Source organism: Telopea speciosissima, chromosome 3 (assembly GCF_018873765.1).
Source record: "Telopea speciosissima isolate NSW1024214 ecotype Mountain lineage chromosome 3, Tspe_v1, whole genome shotgun sequence".
Taxonomy (NCBI): domain Eukaryota; kingdom Viridiplantae; phylum Streptophyta; class Magnoliopsida; order Proteales; family Proteaceae; genus Telopea; species Telopea speciosissima.
In genome coordinates, this window is record NC_057918.1 from 49,367,949 (window position 1) to 49,385,867 (window position 17,919).

Sequence of the window (17,919 nt, forward strand, 5' to 3'; positions counted from 1 at the left end):
GTGGGAGGCTCCCACACAGTTCAGATTTCAGAAATTAAACTTTGTTTTGCTTGCTGCCTTGCTCTTTTGAGAGTGTTGCCTTGAGAGTAATATCAAAGTGAAAGGATTGGCGGACCTCCAATGGACTCCTTGCGTCTTGTAGACGGGGAGGATCTTCTTCTCATCTCCTTGCATCTTGCAGATCAGGAGACCCTATCCTCTTCAAGTTGCTGCCATTGAAGATATTCAATTACAAGTAAGTAATTTACTGTTTCAGCATTCACATTCTTCTTCTAATCCTCAAACCTAAACCCAACCCATCCCAATCGGTCCACTAAAATCCTAGGTCATCTATATCCTGTCCAGTCCTATCCCTCCATCCAATTTCATCCAAATTACAACCACAGCTCCATTAGATCACCCCCTCCACTCGACCTTAGTTTCAGACCCATCCTAACACTTAAACCCTAGTTCCCCTCATCTCCACAAAACCCCAAAACCCTAAAAATTCCATCCAGCCATATCCAACCATCAAAACCTCACCCAACCTTAGCCGAATGCCCCTCTCTACCATTAGAGAGTTCGACCTGATGCCCTAGCCCAAATTCTCACTCTAAACCCTAAAACCCATCACTCTCATCTTCCCCAAAACCCAAAACCCTAATTTTTTGATTTTTAATTTCTCACTCAAACCTTCACTGTTAGCTTCCCCTAGACCTGCCTAGCTTTACTATATAAGATTCATACACATTACCCTAACCCTAACTCTAGAATTTGACCTAATTCCTCAAATCTGCCCAATCGACCAGCAGTTTTGGAAAGTCCTGGTTACTTGGCTCCTAGTAGACACTTTACCTATCTAGGACTACATTAATTACCCTGAAATAGAATCAGTAGGATTTCAAGGAGACATATAGACAATGGCATTTCTTCCACTTGTTACACTAGTCAAAATGAGCCATATAGATAGTATTCTTCTTAGCATCATACAGCAGAGAAGCATATCACATCAAAGGTAATCCCAGGAGGATGTCGCATGCTTCCATATTACTTACATAACAATGTAGTATGTTAATGATAAAATAAAGAAAAGAAGAAGAGAGATCGAGAGGGAGAAGAAGAGAGGAAATAGAGAACTTGGGGGATTACACGATATGTGTAATCTCCCTCTAAACTTCAATATATAAACTAACATAAGGACAAAATAGGAAATACACAATTAAAAATAAAACAAATAAAAGAAGAAATCTGCCCTCTCGTTATTAGCCCTTGGCGCTAATACCGAGAGCACCTAACCACGATAACATAGTACATACTGCAGTCTTCCAATCTTCAATTACAAGTAAACTGTCATGTCAAGTATCTCCGAATCTCCTTTGTTGTGGGTTCACAAAATTTCAGAGGCTTCAATATAGCCGTTGGCTTCGGATTAAGCTTGTCAACCACATATGGAAATACTAGATTGACGTGTGCTCCCTGGTAGACTAAGGCATGGACACGTAAGACATGTCGATGATGTACCTTCAATGTTAGAATTTCGCAAAATTTTCAGTTTTGACAAAAGTCGAATGAAACCAGGTGCATTACCTGGGTCCTGCCAAGTTTTGGTCGAAATTTGACAGTTTCAGCAAAAATTCGACCATATTTCGGGTTTCCATATACCCTTTGTATAAATTGCGTGTTTTGGATCAAAATGGGTAAAAATTTCGATCCACTTCACCAGTTTTTGTGATTGTTGACCCACTTCACTAATTTTCTTGTATTTTCACTCTTCAGAAAGTTTGTAATGACCATGAATAATATTTGATAATTATGAAATGGTTTCTAATTTTATTTTTATTCATTCCTAATGTATATTTTAGTTGTTTTAATTGAATTATGTGTGTTCTAGTACTAAATTTTGTGTAGAATAGGTTTTATTAGAGAAAGTATACAGCAGCGTACAAGGTACACTACCACCCTAGAGTCCAAAGCCAAACTACCCTTTTGGGTGTGTTTTTTTACAATTTAAGGGTTCCACTATGTTTAACGGGTGTAAAATAGGGTTTCCAAGAAGTTTCGTGACCTAATTTGACCATTTGGCCTCAAAACCGGCATTCGAAACCTGCAGCTGAAACTTACCAGGTTTTGGCCTAGGATCAAACCGAAACTCAAAGAATTTTGGTTTCGAGCCAGGTTGAAACTTCAAATCTTGATGACCTTCAAACCTGTCTAAATAACAGTTGAAGTTTCAAAGAGGCCTTTAGAGGAGCAACAACTTGTCGTATATTGACCTCAGCTGGAATCTTCTTCATCTTCTTCTGTTCCTAAGTAACGAGGAATCCTGTTAGGAATAGGAGGAAGTGGCTCACATTCTTCCAAAGTTTCTTCAGTCTACTTTTCCTTCTCAACGGCATTGACCCCATCCTGATTAGGGAAGTTATCTCGGAGATGTCCTTTCTGGCCACATTTGTTGCATGTAACATTAACACATCGAACATCATAGCTGTTACATTCATTCTTGTCTCTAGAATATGTTGGCCAACAGTCTCTTAAATAATTTTGATTCCCGTCTCCTTTTGAAACACTTGAAGGCTTCTGATTATCATGATACCATACACGTTTGTCTATCTAACACCACATATGCTTCAACTTCCCATTGTCACAGGCAATCCATTGAGATAATAGATAATAAACTACTCAGTAGTCACTTGATATTTAGCCTGGTTGTTCAGCTTCTGGAACTCGTAGGTATAGTCGTCCACTGATTTATTCCCTAGCTGAAAATTTTGGATTTTATAGAGAAGATCCCAATGATGGTGCATAGGAACAAAATCACGACTTATCCCCTTGCTGAAAATATTGGATTTTGTTGAGAAGATTCCAATGTCTAATGATAGTCTATAGGGACAAAATCAGTGTTGTCACAGGCCGGAGGTGCAATAAAAAAGCAAAGGCCTCGTTATTGCCTGAAGGGAGAGATACAAGAAAAATGGTGGGCCTGACTGAAGCAAGACGCAAATTTTCCATAAAAAAACAAAACAGAAATATTGCAAACATCTAGGAATAAGGTAAATATATAGTTATTGGGAAAAAAAATGCTGCCTGGTCGCATGCAGCCTGCTGCTAGACAAAGCGCTCCTGAAATGACCGCCACAACCCCCCCCCCCAACAAAATGAAAAATCCCCACCCCTTGGTCACCCGTGTGTACCCTCATTGGCCCCCAAGTTGGTGCAGGGGCCACGCGACCGGGCAGCATTCTTCCACAGTTATTTTTATAATATGATAAATACTTTTATAAGTATATTTGACTTTTATTTTCACTTTTTGAGCTAAACATATGGCCTGTTTTGATTAACCTCGATAAAATAAAGTTTCCATCATAGCTGTCAAGGTGATGCTTGGTTGCCTTGCTTTTGGACCCTCTCCAACACCTTGGGTTGACTAGACACCGTGACAACTATGGTTTCCATCACCAAAGATTCCAAAATGATGGTCTTTGGATGGGTCTATCGCTTTCTCTATAGACCTTGGGTGTTGGATATAAAGAGAAACAAAGATATTTGACGGGGAAAATTATCCTCCATGCAAAACATCCTTTTAAGTTAATTAGTTTTTGTTAAAAACACCCTTTTAAGTTAAAAGTTGAACCCTTTTCCCCATTTTGATCTCACCTGTGTTCCAAGTGAGGCAGCAAAAAAGCACACAGGTGGAGTACCTGGGCTTGAAGAAAGGGGCTACCCATGTAACTCCCTCTCCTTGCACCTCAGGCACTCTGCGCCTGGTGTGCCATGACAACACTGGAGAAAGCACATTGTCAGGTTCTCTTCATGGCTGCTCAAGTGTTAAGAGGTGGCATACCTTTGGATGATCGTTGTCGACAAACATATATCCTCCAGGTTGCAGCATACCCACAGAGTTTTGTAGCCACGCATTGCACCTTCTTTACCTCTGGCATATCTTTGTAGACAAATATGCTCTCAACTTGATTAACCCAGTCCTGGAATGCATTTGGATCGTTGTTGCCTTTAAATTCCTGAACTTTTGTTTTAACTCCGTAGTCCTTGTCCCACCTCCCTGGGGTACATACAAGGGATTGTTGTAGCAGGGAAGGTTCTACTGATGTGATGGTGGAGGGTAGTATGTAGCCGGAAGCTGATATGGAGGTGGAGGTGTTGGTGGTGGTGGTAAAGGTGTATGTGGCGGAGGCGGATGAGGATTGGTAGTACCGTTTGGGAAAGTTGGAGTGTTCATATCTTCCACAGGCTTTTTTTCCCTTGTCCCTTTGTGTAGAAGATTGGCCAAACACAAAAGCTTGAAGATTGTCATTTAATTTTTTCATCTGATCTTGGATAGATCGAAGCTGCAGGTGAAACTCTTTTTGCTTATCAATTAAGATTTTCATACTATCAGCATTAGGTTCACACTTGCCATTGATAGCAGCAAGAGTATATTCATCTCCTTTTGCCATGATGATCAATCAGAAAAAGAACCATTCAGCTTTGGTTCCAATTTGGCGGAATCTAGGGTTCTAACTTCTGAAAATCATAACTAGGTAACCTTGGGTTCCAATTGGAAGTTAAATAGAATTAAGTTGAAGTTCTGGACCCTTAGGAAAAGGTAGAACAGAATCTAGGGAGGTTAAATAAATAACCTTAAAGAGAGGACCCTTTCAGAAATTTAAGACAAAACAGTAGTAATGTAGAAGGAAACTTGAACTAAAGAGACATGTAACAAATATGTGCAGATTCTATCCTTCTTTGTAACTAAAAAAATTCTGCAACTCAGATTCAACAAATTTACTTGACTGAACCTGATTCTGAGTAATGCAGCCAGCTCAATTCAAACCCAGAACTCATGAAACTTGGAAGATTATATTTCTAACCAATGACCACTTGAAAACAACTAGTTGTTGATCCAGAAATTGTATCAAAATTCCCAAAAGATGAACAGGGAGGAACTGTTCACAGCAGACCTGAAACCCAATTTCTAGCTCTCGGCACATGTGAGGTCTTATGGCCAAACTCCAAAGTTAGAGGCACCTATACATAAGTGAATGGTTCCAAGATTTCAGAGCGATGAAACAAGAATGAGAAAGAATCAGCATCACCTTCCCTACACAAAAGTACCATCCAAGCAGGATAATACCATTTAAACCTTAATAGAACTTGTAATTTGCAGAAGAACCACTGGCCTGGATTGATGATCTTACTTAACAGTAAAGATGGATCTCAAATCACCAGCAACAAATTGGGAATCGAGCATTCACATGCATAACCAGAGCACAGGTTAAAATTGCTTCAAAGCAAACACATAATTCTATAAACCAAAACTCATCGGCTGTTACATTTAAGGCTGGACCAATATTTGTAACATAGTTTCCCACCACCCCAAAAAAAATACACAACTAAATTACTAATTCTATTAGGACTCAAAACTTAGACTGATTATCCTAATCCTGAGGTTAGTAATGCAGATCGGATGATGGCGGATATGCTTGTGGTGGGAAAGAAAAGACTAAGAAGAGAAGAGAGAGGAAAGGAAAGAGAAATCATGGGGGGAGAGGAGAGACACAAGAGAGGCAACAACCTCTACGCTAAATCAACTAATTTCCATTCATCAATTTGTAGGGAGGCCCTTAGTGGCTTAGCGTTTAAGTGTATTTACAGAATTGAATAATGCCAACATGGACTATAAATAGACTCAACCATAATTCAATATTAAAGAAAAACAACCCAAACTAACATTATTTCTCTCTTCCAGTAGTAGGCTTAAAAAGATGACTTCTAGATTGACTTAATGACAAAAAAAAAAAAAAAAGAATCCCATGATCTGTTTTATTGACTTCTTGACAAAAACAAAATAAAGAATCCCATGATCTGTATTAAGGAGAACAAAGCCTCCACACGCAAGGATGCTTCTTGAAACGCAAAGTTGCTGAAATAAAGTCCTAATAGGCACCATGCAAGTTGAGCTGATAAGTTTCCAGAATTTCAGGAAACCTATAACCGCCATAATTAAAAGGCATTCAGGTGCCATGGTCGCCGCAGCGGGCGCCTTGTTGGTGTCGTCTTGCATCCAGCCCCCCCCCCCCCTCCGACGCCCTGGGTCGCCTAGAAAATGTGACAACTAGATATGCAGCCATTTAAAGTCTTCAAATAAGAGAAAGATTGAAAGCATCAATGGAAGAAAACTTACATCAAGGGAAACAATTGGTGAATATCCAAAATGCTTTTGAGCATTAGAGCAGTTGAAAGTCCTGGTGCGTGAGAGTAATTGAAAAAGAGCAGGAGTCAATAATGAATAAGCATTCCTCTGGTCCCCCACTTTCTCGAGTGCCCACTTGACAAGCACAAGAATGGACCATACCATCCAAGCAGGAAGATGGATTGTTGGCCTGCAACAATAAAGAAATGGAAGTCAAATTAAGGGAGCACACAAAAAGAAAGTGAAAATCAAATTATATATATATATATATATATAAAGATATCAGATTGGAAATAGGCCTCCTAAGTCCCACCAAGTACACAGAGTGCACAAACAGGGATAGTAGTATTTGAATAAGTTCATTAGATAACAGCCTCTAACTTTAAGGTAAACTATAACCACCTTTGTAATGTAGAACCATGAACCCCCTATATCTGTCCAATAGTATTTTGGAGTTTCGACTTCAAGAGCCAGCCCACATAGTCTTGTATGGGGATTTTACTAAGAATGACAGCCATGCAAACTGTTCTTCGTCAAGGTGTCGCCTAAGCATCCAGGCACTTTCTTGGGACCAAGGTGACAGCATGCCTTGTCGACACTTCATGAGTTTACATTGATTTATGTTTCTAGTTTTGTTCTTTGATGAATAAGCTTATATTATATCCTATGCTTGTTTATTATATGTTGGTTTACTCATATTATGTCATTACTAGCATAATTATATTGTATTGCATTGATATGGCTTCTATGCTACATAGAAGCATAATTATATAAGATTATAATTTCTATATTACATATAATCATATACTACATGCCTAGGATGCCTAGGTGGGACCCTTGTTGACTAGGTGCCCATCCAATGCCTTTGGTCGCCTAGTGGCCATGACAACTATGTTCTATAGGATTTTCAGTTGGTCATGGGAGACAATGGAGGGATTGTTGAGTTGTTACCATGGGTCCTAGAGTTAGTGCTTCCTAATTAGTGTGGTCAAATTCTTATAAGAAAATATCATTATTCATTTATGGGGTTCGTAGTAGTTGTTTATAAGGTTTTTACTTGTGTGTCTTGGACCACAAATCAAGTCCTAGTTACAGTCTCCATATATTTTTTTAAATAGAAGTAAAGCAAGAAAAGCTAGATGATTGAGATGCGATTCTAGCTTCAGCCAATCTAGGAATTTATCCTAAAGAGGGGCATACAGTCTAAATGCAGAGTACAAGCACAACTGTTCCTAAGACAATGAACAATATGAGTCCCAATAGTCACGTTGTACAACAATGTCACAACTATTCATATTTTATTAGCATGTTGACTTATCATATTTAATAAATTATTAAGGTCAAGAATAACACAATAGAATTACATTTGAGGTGGAAGAAAAAAATGTTTATATTTTTCAACTGGAAAATCTTAGCAACACATTGCACTAAAAATATTTCTCTTTTAAGAGAAAACTAATAATCCCTTTTGTCTTTAAGAGAGCACAATGAGATCCCGGTTCATTCCTTGCAACAGAATCAAAATCCCCAACAGACACAATCGCAGGGAGGTGATAACACAACTAGAGTTGAAAACTTTAATAACAAAGAAGAAGTAAGAAAGAGATAAGAGGGATATGACTAAGGATTCTCACCAAGGTCTAGGTTAGCATCTCACTAGGCTCCACTGCATCTCACAGCTACTGGCATAAAACCAGAAATTTCATTCAACCCTTTTCTAACTTAAATAATAACTTCTAAGCATTTAGATAAATGTTGTAACTAACTAGAAAATGCTTCTCAAATTCTCGATGCGCATTAATTATTTTTTACCCTTCTACTAACTAGATAATGCTTCTCAAATTTTTTACACGTGCATTAATTACTTGAACCTTCTTTGACTAAGACTTGACTGTAATAATTAGGACTGATTTTGGGTGAACCAGGAAAAAACCAGACCTGGTTTGTCTGGCCCGAACCAACTGAACCTGGTTCAGTTGAACCGAAACAGGTTCATTCAAGGAACTGCAGGCCTGGTTCCTTGCTTCTTACGATGGTAATACTTGGAGTAGAACTTATCTACATCAGGTCTCCCTGGCTTGAAGAAAGGACATAAAATGCTTGTAAAGGTCAGGGTTCTTCCACTTGAAATCACCTTCATGGATCCGCACGCAATCATGCCGCCAAGGACCCTTCCAATTGACAAGGAAAGACTGGTAACTCCTAGTCATGTCATAGTTAACTTATTGTCAGCAACATCTTCAATATCTTCCTTGTCCGGTGAAGAAAATTGTGGCATCATAGAGTATGCTCGGTATCCCCCTCATCGGAATGGTGACCCACATGCATAGTAAGATCGACGACATTAAAAATATTGCCAATGGACATGTCAGGTGGAAACTCAAGCATATAGTCTATCCTCTTCAGCACCTTGAATGGACCCAACTTCCAAGGGTGCACTGGTGCAACTTCATGTTGGTACCAGGTGTAGCCTCTCCATAACAATTCGTACCACCACCATGTCGCCAAGCTGAAACTCAATGAATTGGCAGTGACAATCAGCTACAGCCTTGTACAAATCATTGCTGATTGAAATACGTCTGTGTACAATAGTGTTTACCTCAGTGATGTGCTATATGAACTCATCAGCCTCGATGCTAGCTCGAACATGAGAAGGGAGAGGAACCAAATTTATTGGCCTCTTGAGTTGGAAACCAAGCACTATTTCAAAAGGTATTTGACCCGTGGTGTGGTTGATGGAACTATTGTAGGCAAACTCAACAATGTTGAGTATTGACGGCCAAGTATTCTCATAGTCCTGTACAAGACAACATACGAGGTTGCCTAGACTTCGGAAAAATTGTAGCTTTGTATTCGTCCTCATCCACAGAGTCTTTCAAAAATAACTCATGAACTTTACACCACGGTCGAAGACAATCGATCCCTGGTAGTCAATGTAGTCACACCACTTCCTTGAAAAATCTGACTCCAATATGGCTTGCATCCAAGGTATTCCAACAAGGAATGAGGTGAGCCATATTCGAGAATCTGTCCAACACCACAAATATGGAATCATGCTTCCCCTGAGTAGTGGGTAATCTAAGCACAAAGTCCATGCTGATATGCACGAATTGTGCATAAGATACAGGCAGGAGGGAGTATAGTCATGTATTTTTCTTTGCCCCTTCAGCAAGCTGGCACGTATGACACCTCTGTATCAGATGTTGAACATCCCTTTTGAAGATGTGGCTAGTAGTATAGATCAGCTACCTGAGACAAGGTCTTATCCTTGCCAAAGTCTCTTTCTCATCCACCTCCATATAGCTCTTGAATAAGGTACTGCCTCAGGGACGTATTGGGAAGGCATAAGGGAGTTCTCAAGAAGAAAAAACCATCACGTAAGGGGTATGTTGCATCAGTACCCCCTTGCTGTAAAGGCTGATAAATAGTAGCAAAATCAGCATTGGAAAGGTACTCGTCTTTGATATGTTCGATTCGTGTGCCTGGGGCTGAATAGGTATCAAGGTAAGCACTTTCCTGCTCAACACAAACAACTTGGTTCTCTTTTCCAGCTTTACACTTCAAGGAAAAGATGAATTCTTGGGGTTATGCTACCCACTTGGCATGTCGATTACTCACCGACCTTTGAGAGTGCAAGTGCTTGAGTGCCTCATGATCGGCGAAGAGTATGAACTTTTTACCAATTAAATAATGTCTCCAATGTTTAAGCACTTGTACTACAACATATAGCAAAAGGTCATAGGTAGAGACGTAGAGTACCACTTCTTTGCATCGTTCAACTTCTCACTATAGAAAGCGATGGGGTGGCATCTGTGGCAAACTCAAACATGCAATCAAAATCTAGTTGCTGCAATACTAGAGCCTCAGTCATCTTCCGCTTAATGAGTTTAAAGGCTTTGGTACCGGATGGAATCCACTCAAACTTGCTCTTTTTCTGCTCCATGCACTCAATTATGGGCATGGTTTAAAGTATCGGTATATATCGTATCGTATCGGCCGATACGTATCAGTATCAGCCGGTACCGATACGATACATGTCTCTTTTTAAAAAAAACATATTGTATCGGCCGATACAGGCTGATACGATCGATACATATCAATACCATAGATACGATTGATAAATGGGTTCGTGGGTGCATTAATACGTATTGATATGTATTGATACATATCAGCAGATACAGCTTCATACATACCGATACCATCGATATGGTAGATAAATTACATAAAAAAAAACCCTTTTCACTTACAAACTCGATACAATTGTTGTTCTGGTGGAAAAATGAAGGAAAATTGTCAACCGAAAGACTAAAATCTTGCATTTAATCTTGATTTTTCATACTTTTGGACTCAAAAACGAAACAAGGAGTTCTACAACATCATCCTTTGCATCATCCAACACTCTTCATGGCCATAGACTACAAGTAAGAAACCTCATGTTTTATAACAATTTCAATTCAATGTACTTATCTGGTTATACATAAATCTCCATTTTAGTGTTTATGCATGATACTTGTTATGTATTGCATATTTACATTGTTTTATGTTCCAAAAGTGTATTTCCATGTATATCTTGACCATTTCCATGCGTATCTGTAGCATTCGATACGTATCTCTGATACGATACGATACGATACGTCTCTTAAAATCACCCAACCGATACGATATCCGATACCAATACTTTAAACCTTGCCCTTACCAAAGTTCATATCGTATCGGAAGGGTGATTTTAAGAGATATATCATATCGTATTAGAGATACGTATCAAACGCTACAAATACGCATGGAAATGGTCAAGATACACATGGAAATACACTTTTGGAACATAAAACAAAATAAATAAATAATATATAACATGTATCATGCATAAATACTACAATGGAGAACAACGTATAATAAGACGAGACTTTAATCGTTTTGAGCACAAATCCTTGCAAATGATCATGCTTGATACATCAACTAACTTAGTTTTACCTAAATCTATCAAAAAAATAGGATTAAAAACCATAATTTAAACACAAAGATCAAGTTTATTAGAAACCTAGCTTTTTCTGTGAAATCTCCTTAAATATTTGATCTGAAAAACAAAATCATACTTTGATAGTCACTTGGGCCTTTAATGGCCACATCAACGTGTATCAGTTGGTATGGACCATATCGGTATGTTTCGAGTCATATCGGTATGTATCGAGCTGTATCGAGCTGCATCATACAGCTCAATATATACCGATACGTATCAATACTCTCACAGAACCCTTTAATATACATATCGGAAGTATGGGTAAGTATCATATTGTATCAGCCAATACAATATGATACCAATCGAGACATACCATTTTCTAAAAAAAAAGTATCGGTATGTATCATATCAGTACCAACCGATACAATTAAGTATCAGCTGATACGATATGGACCGATACTATAAACCATGGGTAAGGGTCTTTGGTATAGACCAATCAATAATGCTTTGGACCTTCTCAAGATCAGCTTCTACGCCCCTTGACAATACGATAAAACCAAGGAAAAAAACTTTGGACAATATGAAAACAAACACTTTTTGAGGTTGATGTAGAACTTTTCAGCTCTTAGTACTTGTATCACAAGCCTCAAGTGGTCAAGATTGTCCTCTTTTTCCTAATTGTAAATCAAAACATCATCAAAATAGACAACAAGAAACTTGATAATAAAGCGGCACAATACCTGCATCATAACTCTCATTACGGGTCTAAGGCATTGGCAAGGCCAAATGGCATGACCTTCCATTCGTACAATCCATCCTTTGTCTTGAAATCCATCTTCCTCGTCTCCGAGATGAATGTGAATCTAGTGGCCACTCTTAAGATTATCTTGCATAGTTGTCAAGACACCTCCTAGGCACCCCCTAAGAGTCGCATAGGTGCCCAAGATCTTTCTTGGGTCCAAGGCGACAGCACGCCTTGTTGACAGTTCAGGAGTTTACATTGATTTATGTTTATTGATTTGATTTTCGATGAATATCCTATACCTTGTTTACTATATGTTGTTTAATCATATTAGTTCATTACTAGTATAGATGCATCATATTACATTGATATGACTTCTATATTGGATATAAACATAATTATATCCTCCTCTTTTTTCTTTGTAATATACTTTTTTATCCATAAAAATATATACAATTATATAAAATTATCATTGTTATGTATATAATCATATACTGCACGCCTGAGCGAGCGCCTTGTCGTCTAGGCGTCCTTCCAATGCATTGGGTCGCCTAGTCACCTTGACAACTATGTTATCTTGGAAAAGAATGCCGCTCCCATCAACATGTCCAGCATATCATCAAATCAAGGAATAGGAAATCTGTTCTTGATGGTGATTTTATTGATTGCTCAACTATTGATGCATATACGCCGTGACCAGTCCTTCAACGTGAGTAGGGCTGGTACAGCACATGGACTCATGGTTTCTAGGATGAATTCCTTTCTCAGCAGCTCATCCACTTGTCTCTTGAGCTCAGCATGCTCGATGGGGTGAGACGATAAGTGGGCAAATTAGGCAACACTGATCTTGGTACTAGGATAGTGTGCTGAATATCTCTCATAGGGGTCAATTCACCCAGAAGATCTTCGGGTACTAAGTCTGCAAATTTCAAAAGTAAGTCTTGTATAGACTTAGGAAGTTTATGTTCAAGAGTGGAAACGACTTCCTTTGTGACTAAGGCCAATATCAAACCAATCTCCTTGCTGGTTTTGATAAAGCCTCATTGTGGTAAGATCAGCAACTTCCTGTCCAACAGTTGTCCTTTACTGGACTGCTTGCTCCAATGTGGGGCCTTGATGGTTGGACTCTTCCATCTGGTTGTTTCTTGTTTAGTGACTGCAGAATCTACTTACGCCTTGCTTGGGTTGACTGTAGCTTTTCTCTCGGCTGATATGTTGATTGGGTTGAATACCATGGGCTTGTCGTCGAAATCTAAGAAGCACCGGTTCTTCATTCCTACTCTACCAGCACGTCGTTGTCGCACATCCAAGGTCTTCCAAGCAGCACATTGGTCAATGCCATAGGAATGACATTGCATACATTCTCCTCATAACCAGCCAGCTTCAATGGAACTGAGCACCATTGGCTTACCTCAACAATGTTTCCATTCAAGAGAAAAACCTTGTAGGGTTGAGGCCTGAGGGTGCTTGTCCATACGTAACTTAGCATCTATGATAAAGGCTTCTGATACAAATTATACAACATTTACGCAGCTACCGTTGTCCATGATGACTTGGGCTACACATGGTCCACTAATAGTGTGGGTGTAGAAGATGCAATACCAACGCCAATCTTCTCCTTTGGACACAATGACCTGAATACAACTCACCACGCATATCTCATAGGTGTCTTCGGGTTTCCAATTTCTTATGTCAACATCATAGGTATCATCCCTAATAGCTACATTTTCAACTACTACTCCATCTTGTGGATCACAAAATTGTGTTTCTTCATTGGCTTCTACAGCTACTATCAAGGAATTACCCTTACATCCCTGTATACAGAACTTAGCAAAATGTCCGCAGCTGTTACAGTTGTAACACTTAGTCTATCCTCCACTAGTTATAGGAGTTTCCCCCTTCTATACGGCTGAAGGTGGAACTCGACCAATAGAACCTGCAGGTCTGGTGACTGGAATGTTTTGTCAATCTCCGGTCAAAAGTCTTTAATAGGTCTTTAGCTTGTAGAGCCTTCTTGAAACAGTCTTATAATCTCCTATGCTTGTCACCCCAATTTTATCTTGTATTTCAGGTTTTATCCCTAACCTAAAATGGGAATCAAGATAGTTGTCCTCTTCATCCAAGCCGGTCCAAGAAACAAGGGTGTCGAACTAGTCCATGTATTCTTCCACCGAAAGTGAGACTTGACGTAGAGAGTTGAGCTTGTCATGTAGACGTAATTGGAAGGTCTGAGGAAGATATTTCTCATTCATCTCTTCACTCATTCTCTTCCCACATAGTGAGCTCTCTTCCTCGTCGTTCCAGCTTTATCTTATAATTGCACCACCACTCTCGTGCTGGTCCCACGAGGTTGGAGCAGGCCAACTTCAACTTCCTAGCTTCAGAAAGCTCAAACCAATCAAAATAACCTAAACAGCACATATAATCATAGAATACCTAAGGATCATGTTTGTCGTTGTAATCCTTCACAAATGGCACAGAAAAAGTGTTTGATAAACCTGTTTTGTTTCAGGTGTTTCTGTTACCATAAATTAAAATTTATAACAGTTTATGCCTAAAAAACGTTATTGTAATAACAACAATTTCTTGTTATTACCACTTTGTGGTCCAAAGTTCAAAACTGTTACCCGTGTTTTGAAGAAAGAGAGCCCTAGGAGCTCAACGACATTACAAGCTCATCGTCTTCAGTCTTTGGAGCTCAAGGTAAAACACAGGAGAAGGGAGACCTGCAGAAGCATAGAAGATCATCGTCTACACTGCAGAAGCAATCAACGCTCTGAGGTCCAGGTACCCTCTCTCTCTTTCGCTGTCTCTCTCGCTATCTCTCTCTCGCTCTCTGATATGGTATGGTCTGATCTTCTTCAATGGAAGACCATACCAGGTGCGAATGATTGTTTATCCTCCTAATTTAGGGTTCTATTTGTTCATCTCTCTCTCTCTCTCTGTTTATCGCCTCTCTATCCTGCGCTCTCTGGATTTGGATGTGGATTGGTAATCTTCTGTAAACGATTTTCTCAGAAATCGTTGGTTGTTTCTCGCCTCTCTATTCACTAGAAATCTGGTTTCATTCCTTACCTGTGATTCCATTGTAAGTTGATCTCCAGCTGGATGTTATTGGTTTGAGATTAGCACTGCATTACCTTGCCTGTGCAACCCTATTTTCAGGTTAGACAGAATTCCTAAAACTAGGGATACACTACAGATAAGTCTTTTTTATATATTGTTTCTATTCACTGTATTTGTCTGCTTAAGCGAGTGGCCATCATCTACAATAGTAGGTTGGGGAAGTGTATCTGACCTAAAAAGAGTGAATTTTTTTCCTCCATCAGCTACAATAGTAGGTTAGTTAATTGGAACCTGAACTACAACCCCACATACCACACCACAGCACAGCACAGCAGCAGCCCACCACCACACCCAGTGACCAACCCCAGTTTCTTCTTCTCCTTATAACCCAAATTTCCCTTCAAAAATATTGTCTTCTGGGCTTCTGGTGAGGTCTTAGGTCTTTAGAGTTGAAGACTCCCCAATTCTTCCCAGCTTATCAATGAAGGATGCAACAGAAAATATATACCAGTATACCACATAATAAAATTTCTTAAACAAGCTAAGGAACATTGTAAGGCATCAGAATACATAACTTTTTTTTACCATATATGTTGAAAGCATAATATACAAACTATTATTACCAGAAGGCACGCATGGATAATTTTCTATACATCTGAGAAAATGCCACTATCTTCTTCAATTCTTCTTCTCTTTCTCAACACACTGGCCTACAAATCCAACCAACCCTCCTACTACATTATGTATTAGGTTTGAGCTATACAGAGATAGGGCTTTCAATATTAATAATATATATATCCCCTTTAGGATGAATATTTACAAATTTATCAAACACTGTTATACGTAGCTAATTAAGAAGATATGACTTTCTCTTATTTTATCGTCTTCTTCTTCCATCTATCTATCTAACTGCTACTATGATCACTTTTGATCACAGAAACCAGAGCCTCTTGCCCCTATAAAACTCAAACAAAATCTAAAAGCTTCAGTCTTTGTCTTGGAGATCGGAAACACTTGCAAAGCCACAAGCCCACAACTCTCCCTTCCTATCCTTTTCAGTTTTTCCCTCACCAAATTAAAAAGGAAAAAAATAGAGAGAAGCGAACCATTTGTTTTTATTAGTTTTGTTTAAAAAAATTTGGGTCTCTTTTGATCCTAACCCATGAACCCAACTCTTTATATCTCCATACCCACATGGGAAAAACTCTAAAAATCTCCTCCATTACTAGGTTTCTTTAACTAATCAGCTTGTGCCTGCAAATGCTTGGCCTGTGTGTCAGATAGAAAACCAAGGTATTTGACCAGAAAGGACAGAGAGATTTGTTAATTTTGGGTTTTGAAAGCTTTGAAAACAGTGAGGAGGTGAGGGTGAATTGGGTTTTTCTGTGAATGGTTATTTAGTTTAGATGGATTTATTGGGAGATGTGAGGAGGAGGTGAGGGTGAGTTGGATTTTTTCAGTGGACAAAAACTAGGAATATATGGTGTTCTGTTGAGTATAGAAGAAGACAATGCCAATGTATACAAAATCAAACGGTTTTATATGGCTGCACATGATGATCTACTGTTTGATTCTTTGGAATTTACATGTTTGGATCTTGCTGTCCATTAGAAGATTAATGTACTTCTTTCTTCTATGTTGCAACCGTGAATACATGTTTGGATCTCGCTGTCCATTAGAAGATTAGTATTCTTCTACTCTCCTCTGTTGCATTCTCAGATTCATGCTTGAATCTGGTTGGTTGTCCATGAGTATACCTCTATTCTCTTCTAATGCATCCTTAAATACATGCTTGGGTTTTGCTGTTTACGAGAAGATTAATATGCTTCCATCTCTCTTGATGCATTATCATATACCTTGCAGTCCATAATATGATTGATACATCCATGTCTTCTCTTGCTAAGTGTTTATTTGGAACCCACTGCACTTCTGTTTAGTTCTTTGTAGTTGGATTGATGCAGCTATAATCATTATAAGTGGATTGATGCTACCATGGCCTGCCTATTAAACCAGTACATTCAAGTACAACATCCTTTCTTCCCATCCTCATGCATCCAAGAGATCTATTATCTTCCCAGCCAAAATGGGAAATTTGACCTACTGTGCCTAGGTACTTCCAGTGAACAAAATGGCCAAGGGAGCATTCACTATAAGTGAGTAACTGCCAGCAACTCCAACATAGATACTTTATTATGATATCAAAGGAAAAGAAAACAAAAAGATAGATTGATCCTCCATATTCAGTTTGAAATACGCGTATGAGTTATGAGTGAGATTCTATGAAGTAAGAGGATGGAATTGTGAAATTCAAACTTGCAAATTTCAAACTTTACTTGTTGGGTCTTTAGCTCAAATTGATAGAGCACTTGGAACATGAAGATCTCTCAAGCAGTTCTAAGAGGATGGTGGTTCGAATCCACCAAGATCCCTCCTTTTTATTCAACTGTTCATAAAAGACAATCATGAGCATATACAATGTGTGCTTCCCAAGACCCTTTTTGTGCATCTCTGTCTCTTTTTTTTTTATATATATACACTTTGTTGAGGATTTGTAATAACTTTTAATGTCTTCACATCGTTCACTTTATATGTATTAGTGTTAATGGCATTTTTGTAATTTATAGTAATCTATTAGTGCATCTCTGTCTCTTTTATTTTAATATACACTTTATTTGGATTTTTAATAATCTTTAATGTCCTAACATCATTGACTTTATATGAATTATAGTATTAATGGCATTTCTGTAATTTATAGTAAATATTACAAAACTATTGCAGAAACAGGTTTTATCAAACACCTTTATATTACAAAAGTGTTCTGGATACGTTCTTGTAACAGGTTTATCAAACACCATTTTGCAGCCTAGAAACGTTATTCTGCAAACAAAAACACCAAAATACGTTTTTGGTGAGAAACGGAACACAAACATGCGTAACATGATCAAACAGTGCCTTAGTGTCATCTTGGTGTTGTTGCGGTGTTCCTTG

General features: G+C 38.7%; 1 protein-coding gene across 1 annotated transcript in view; it reads right to left on the bottom strand.

Moving 5' to 3' along the window:
* LOC122656788 (3beta-hydroxysteroid-dehydrogenase/decarboxylase) overlaps positions 1–17,919 on the bottom strand; it is a 62,168-nt gene that overhangs the window by 17,777 nt on the left and 26,472 nt on the right. The window contains exon 7 of the mRNA XM_043851438.1: positions 6,158–6,356. Within this exon, the coding sequence (XP_043707373.1) occupies positions 6,158–6,356 (199 nt within the window). The remainder of the gene's footprint in view (positions 1–6,157; positions 6,357–17,919) is intronic.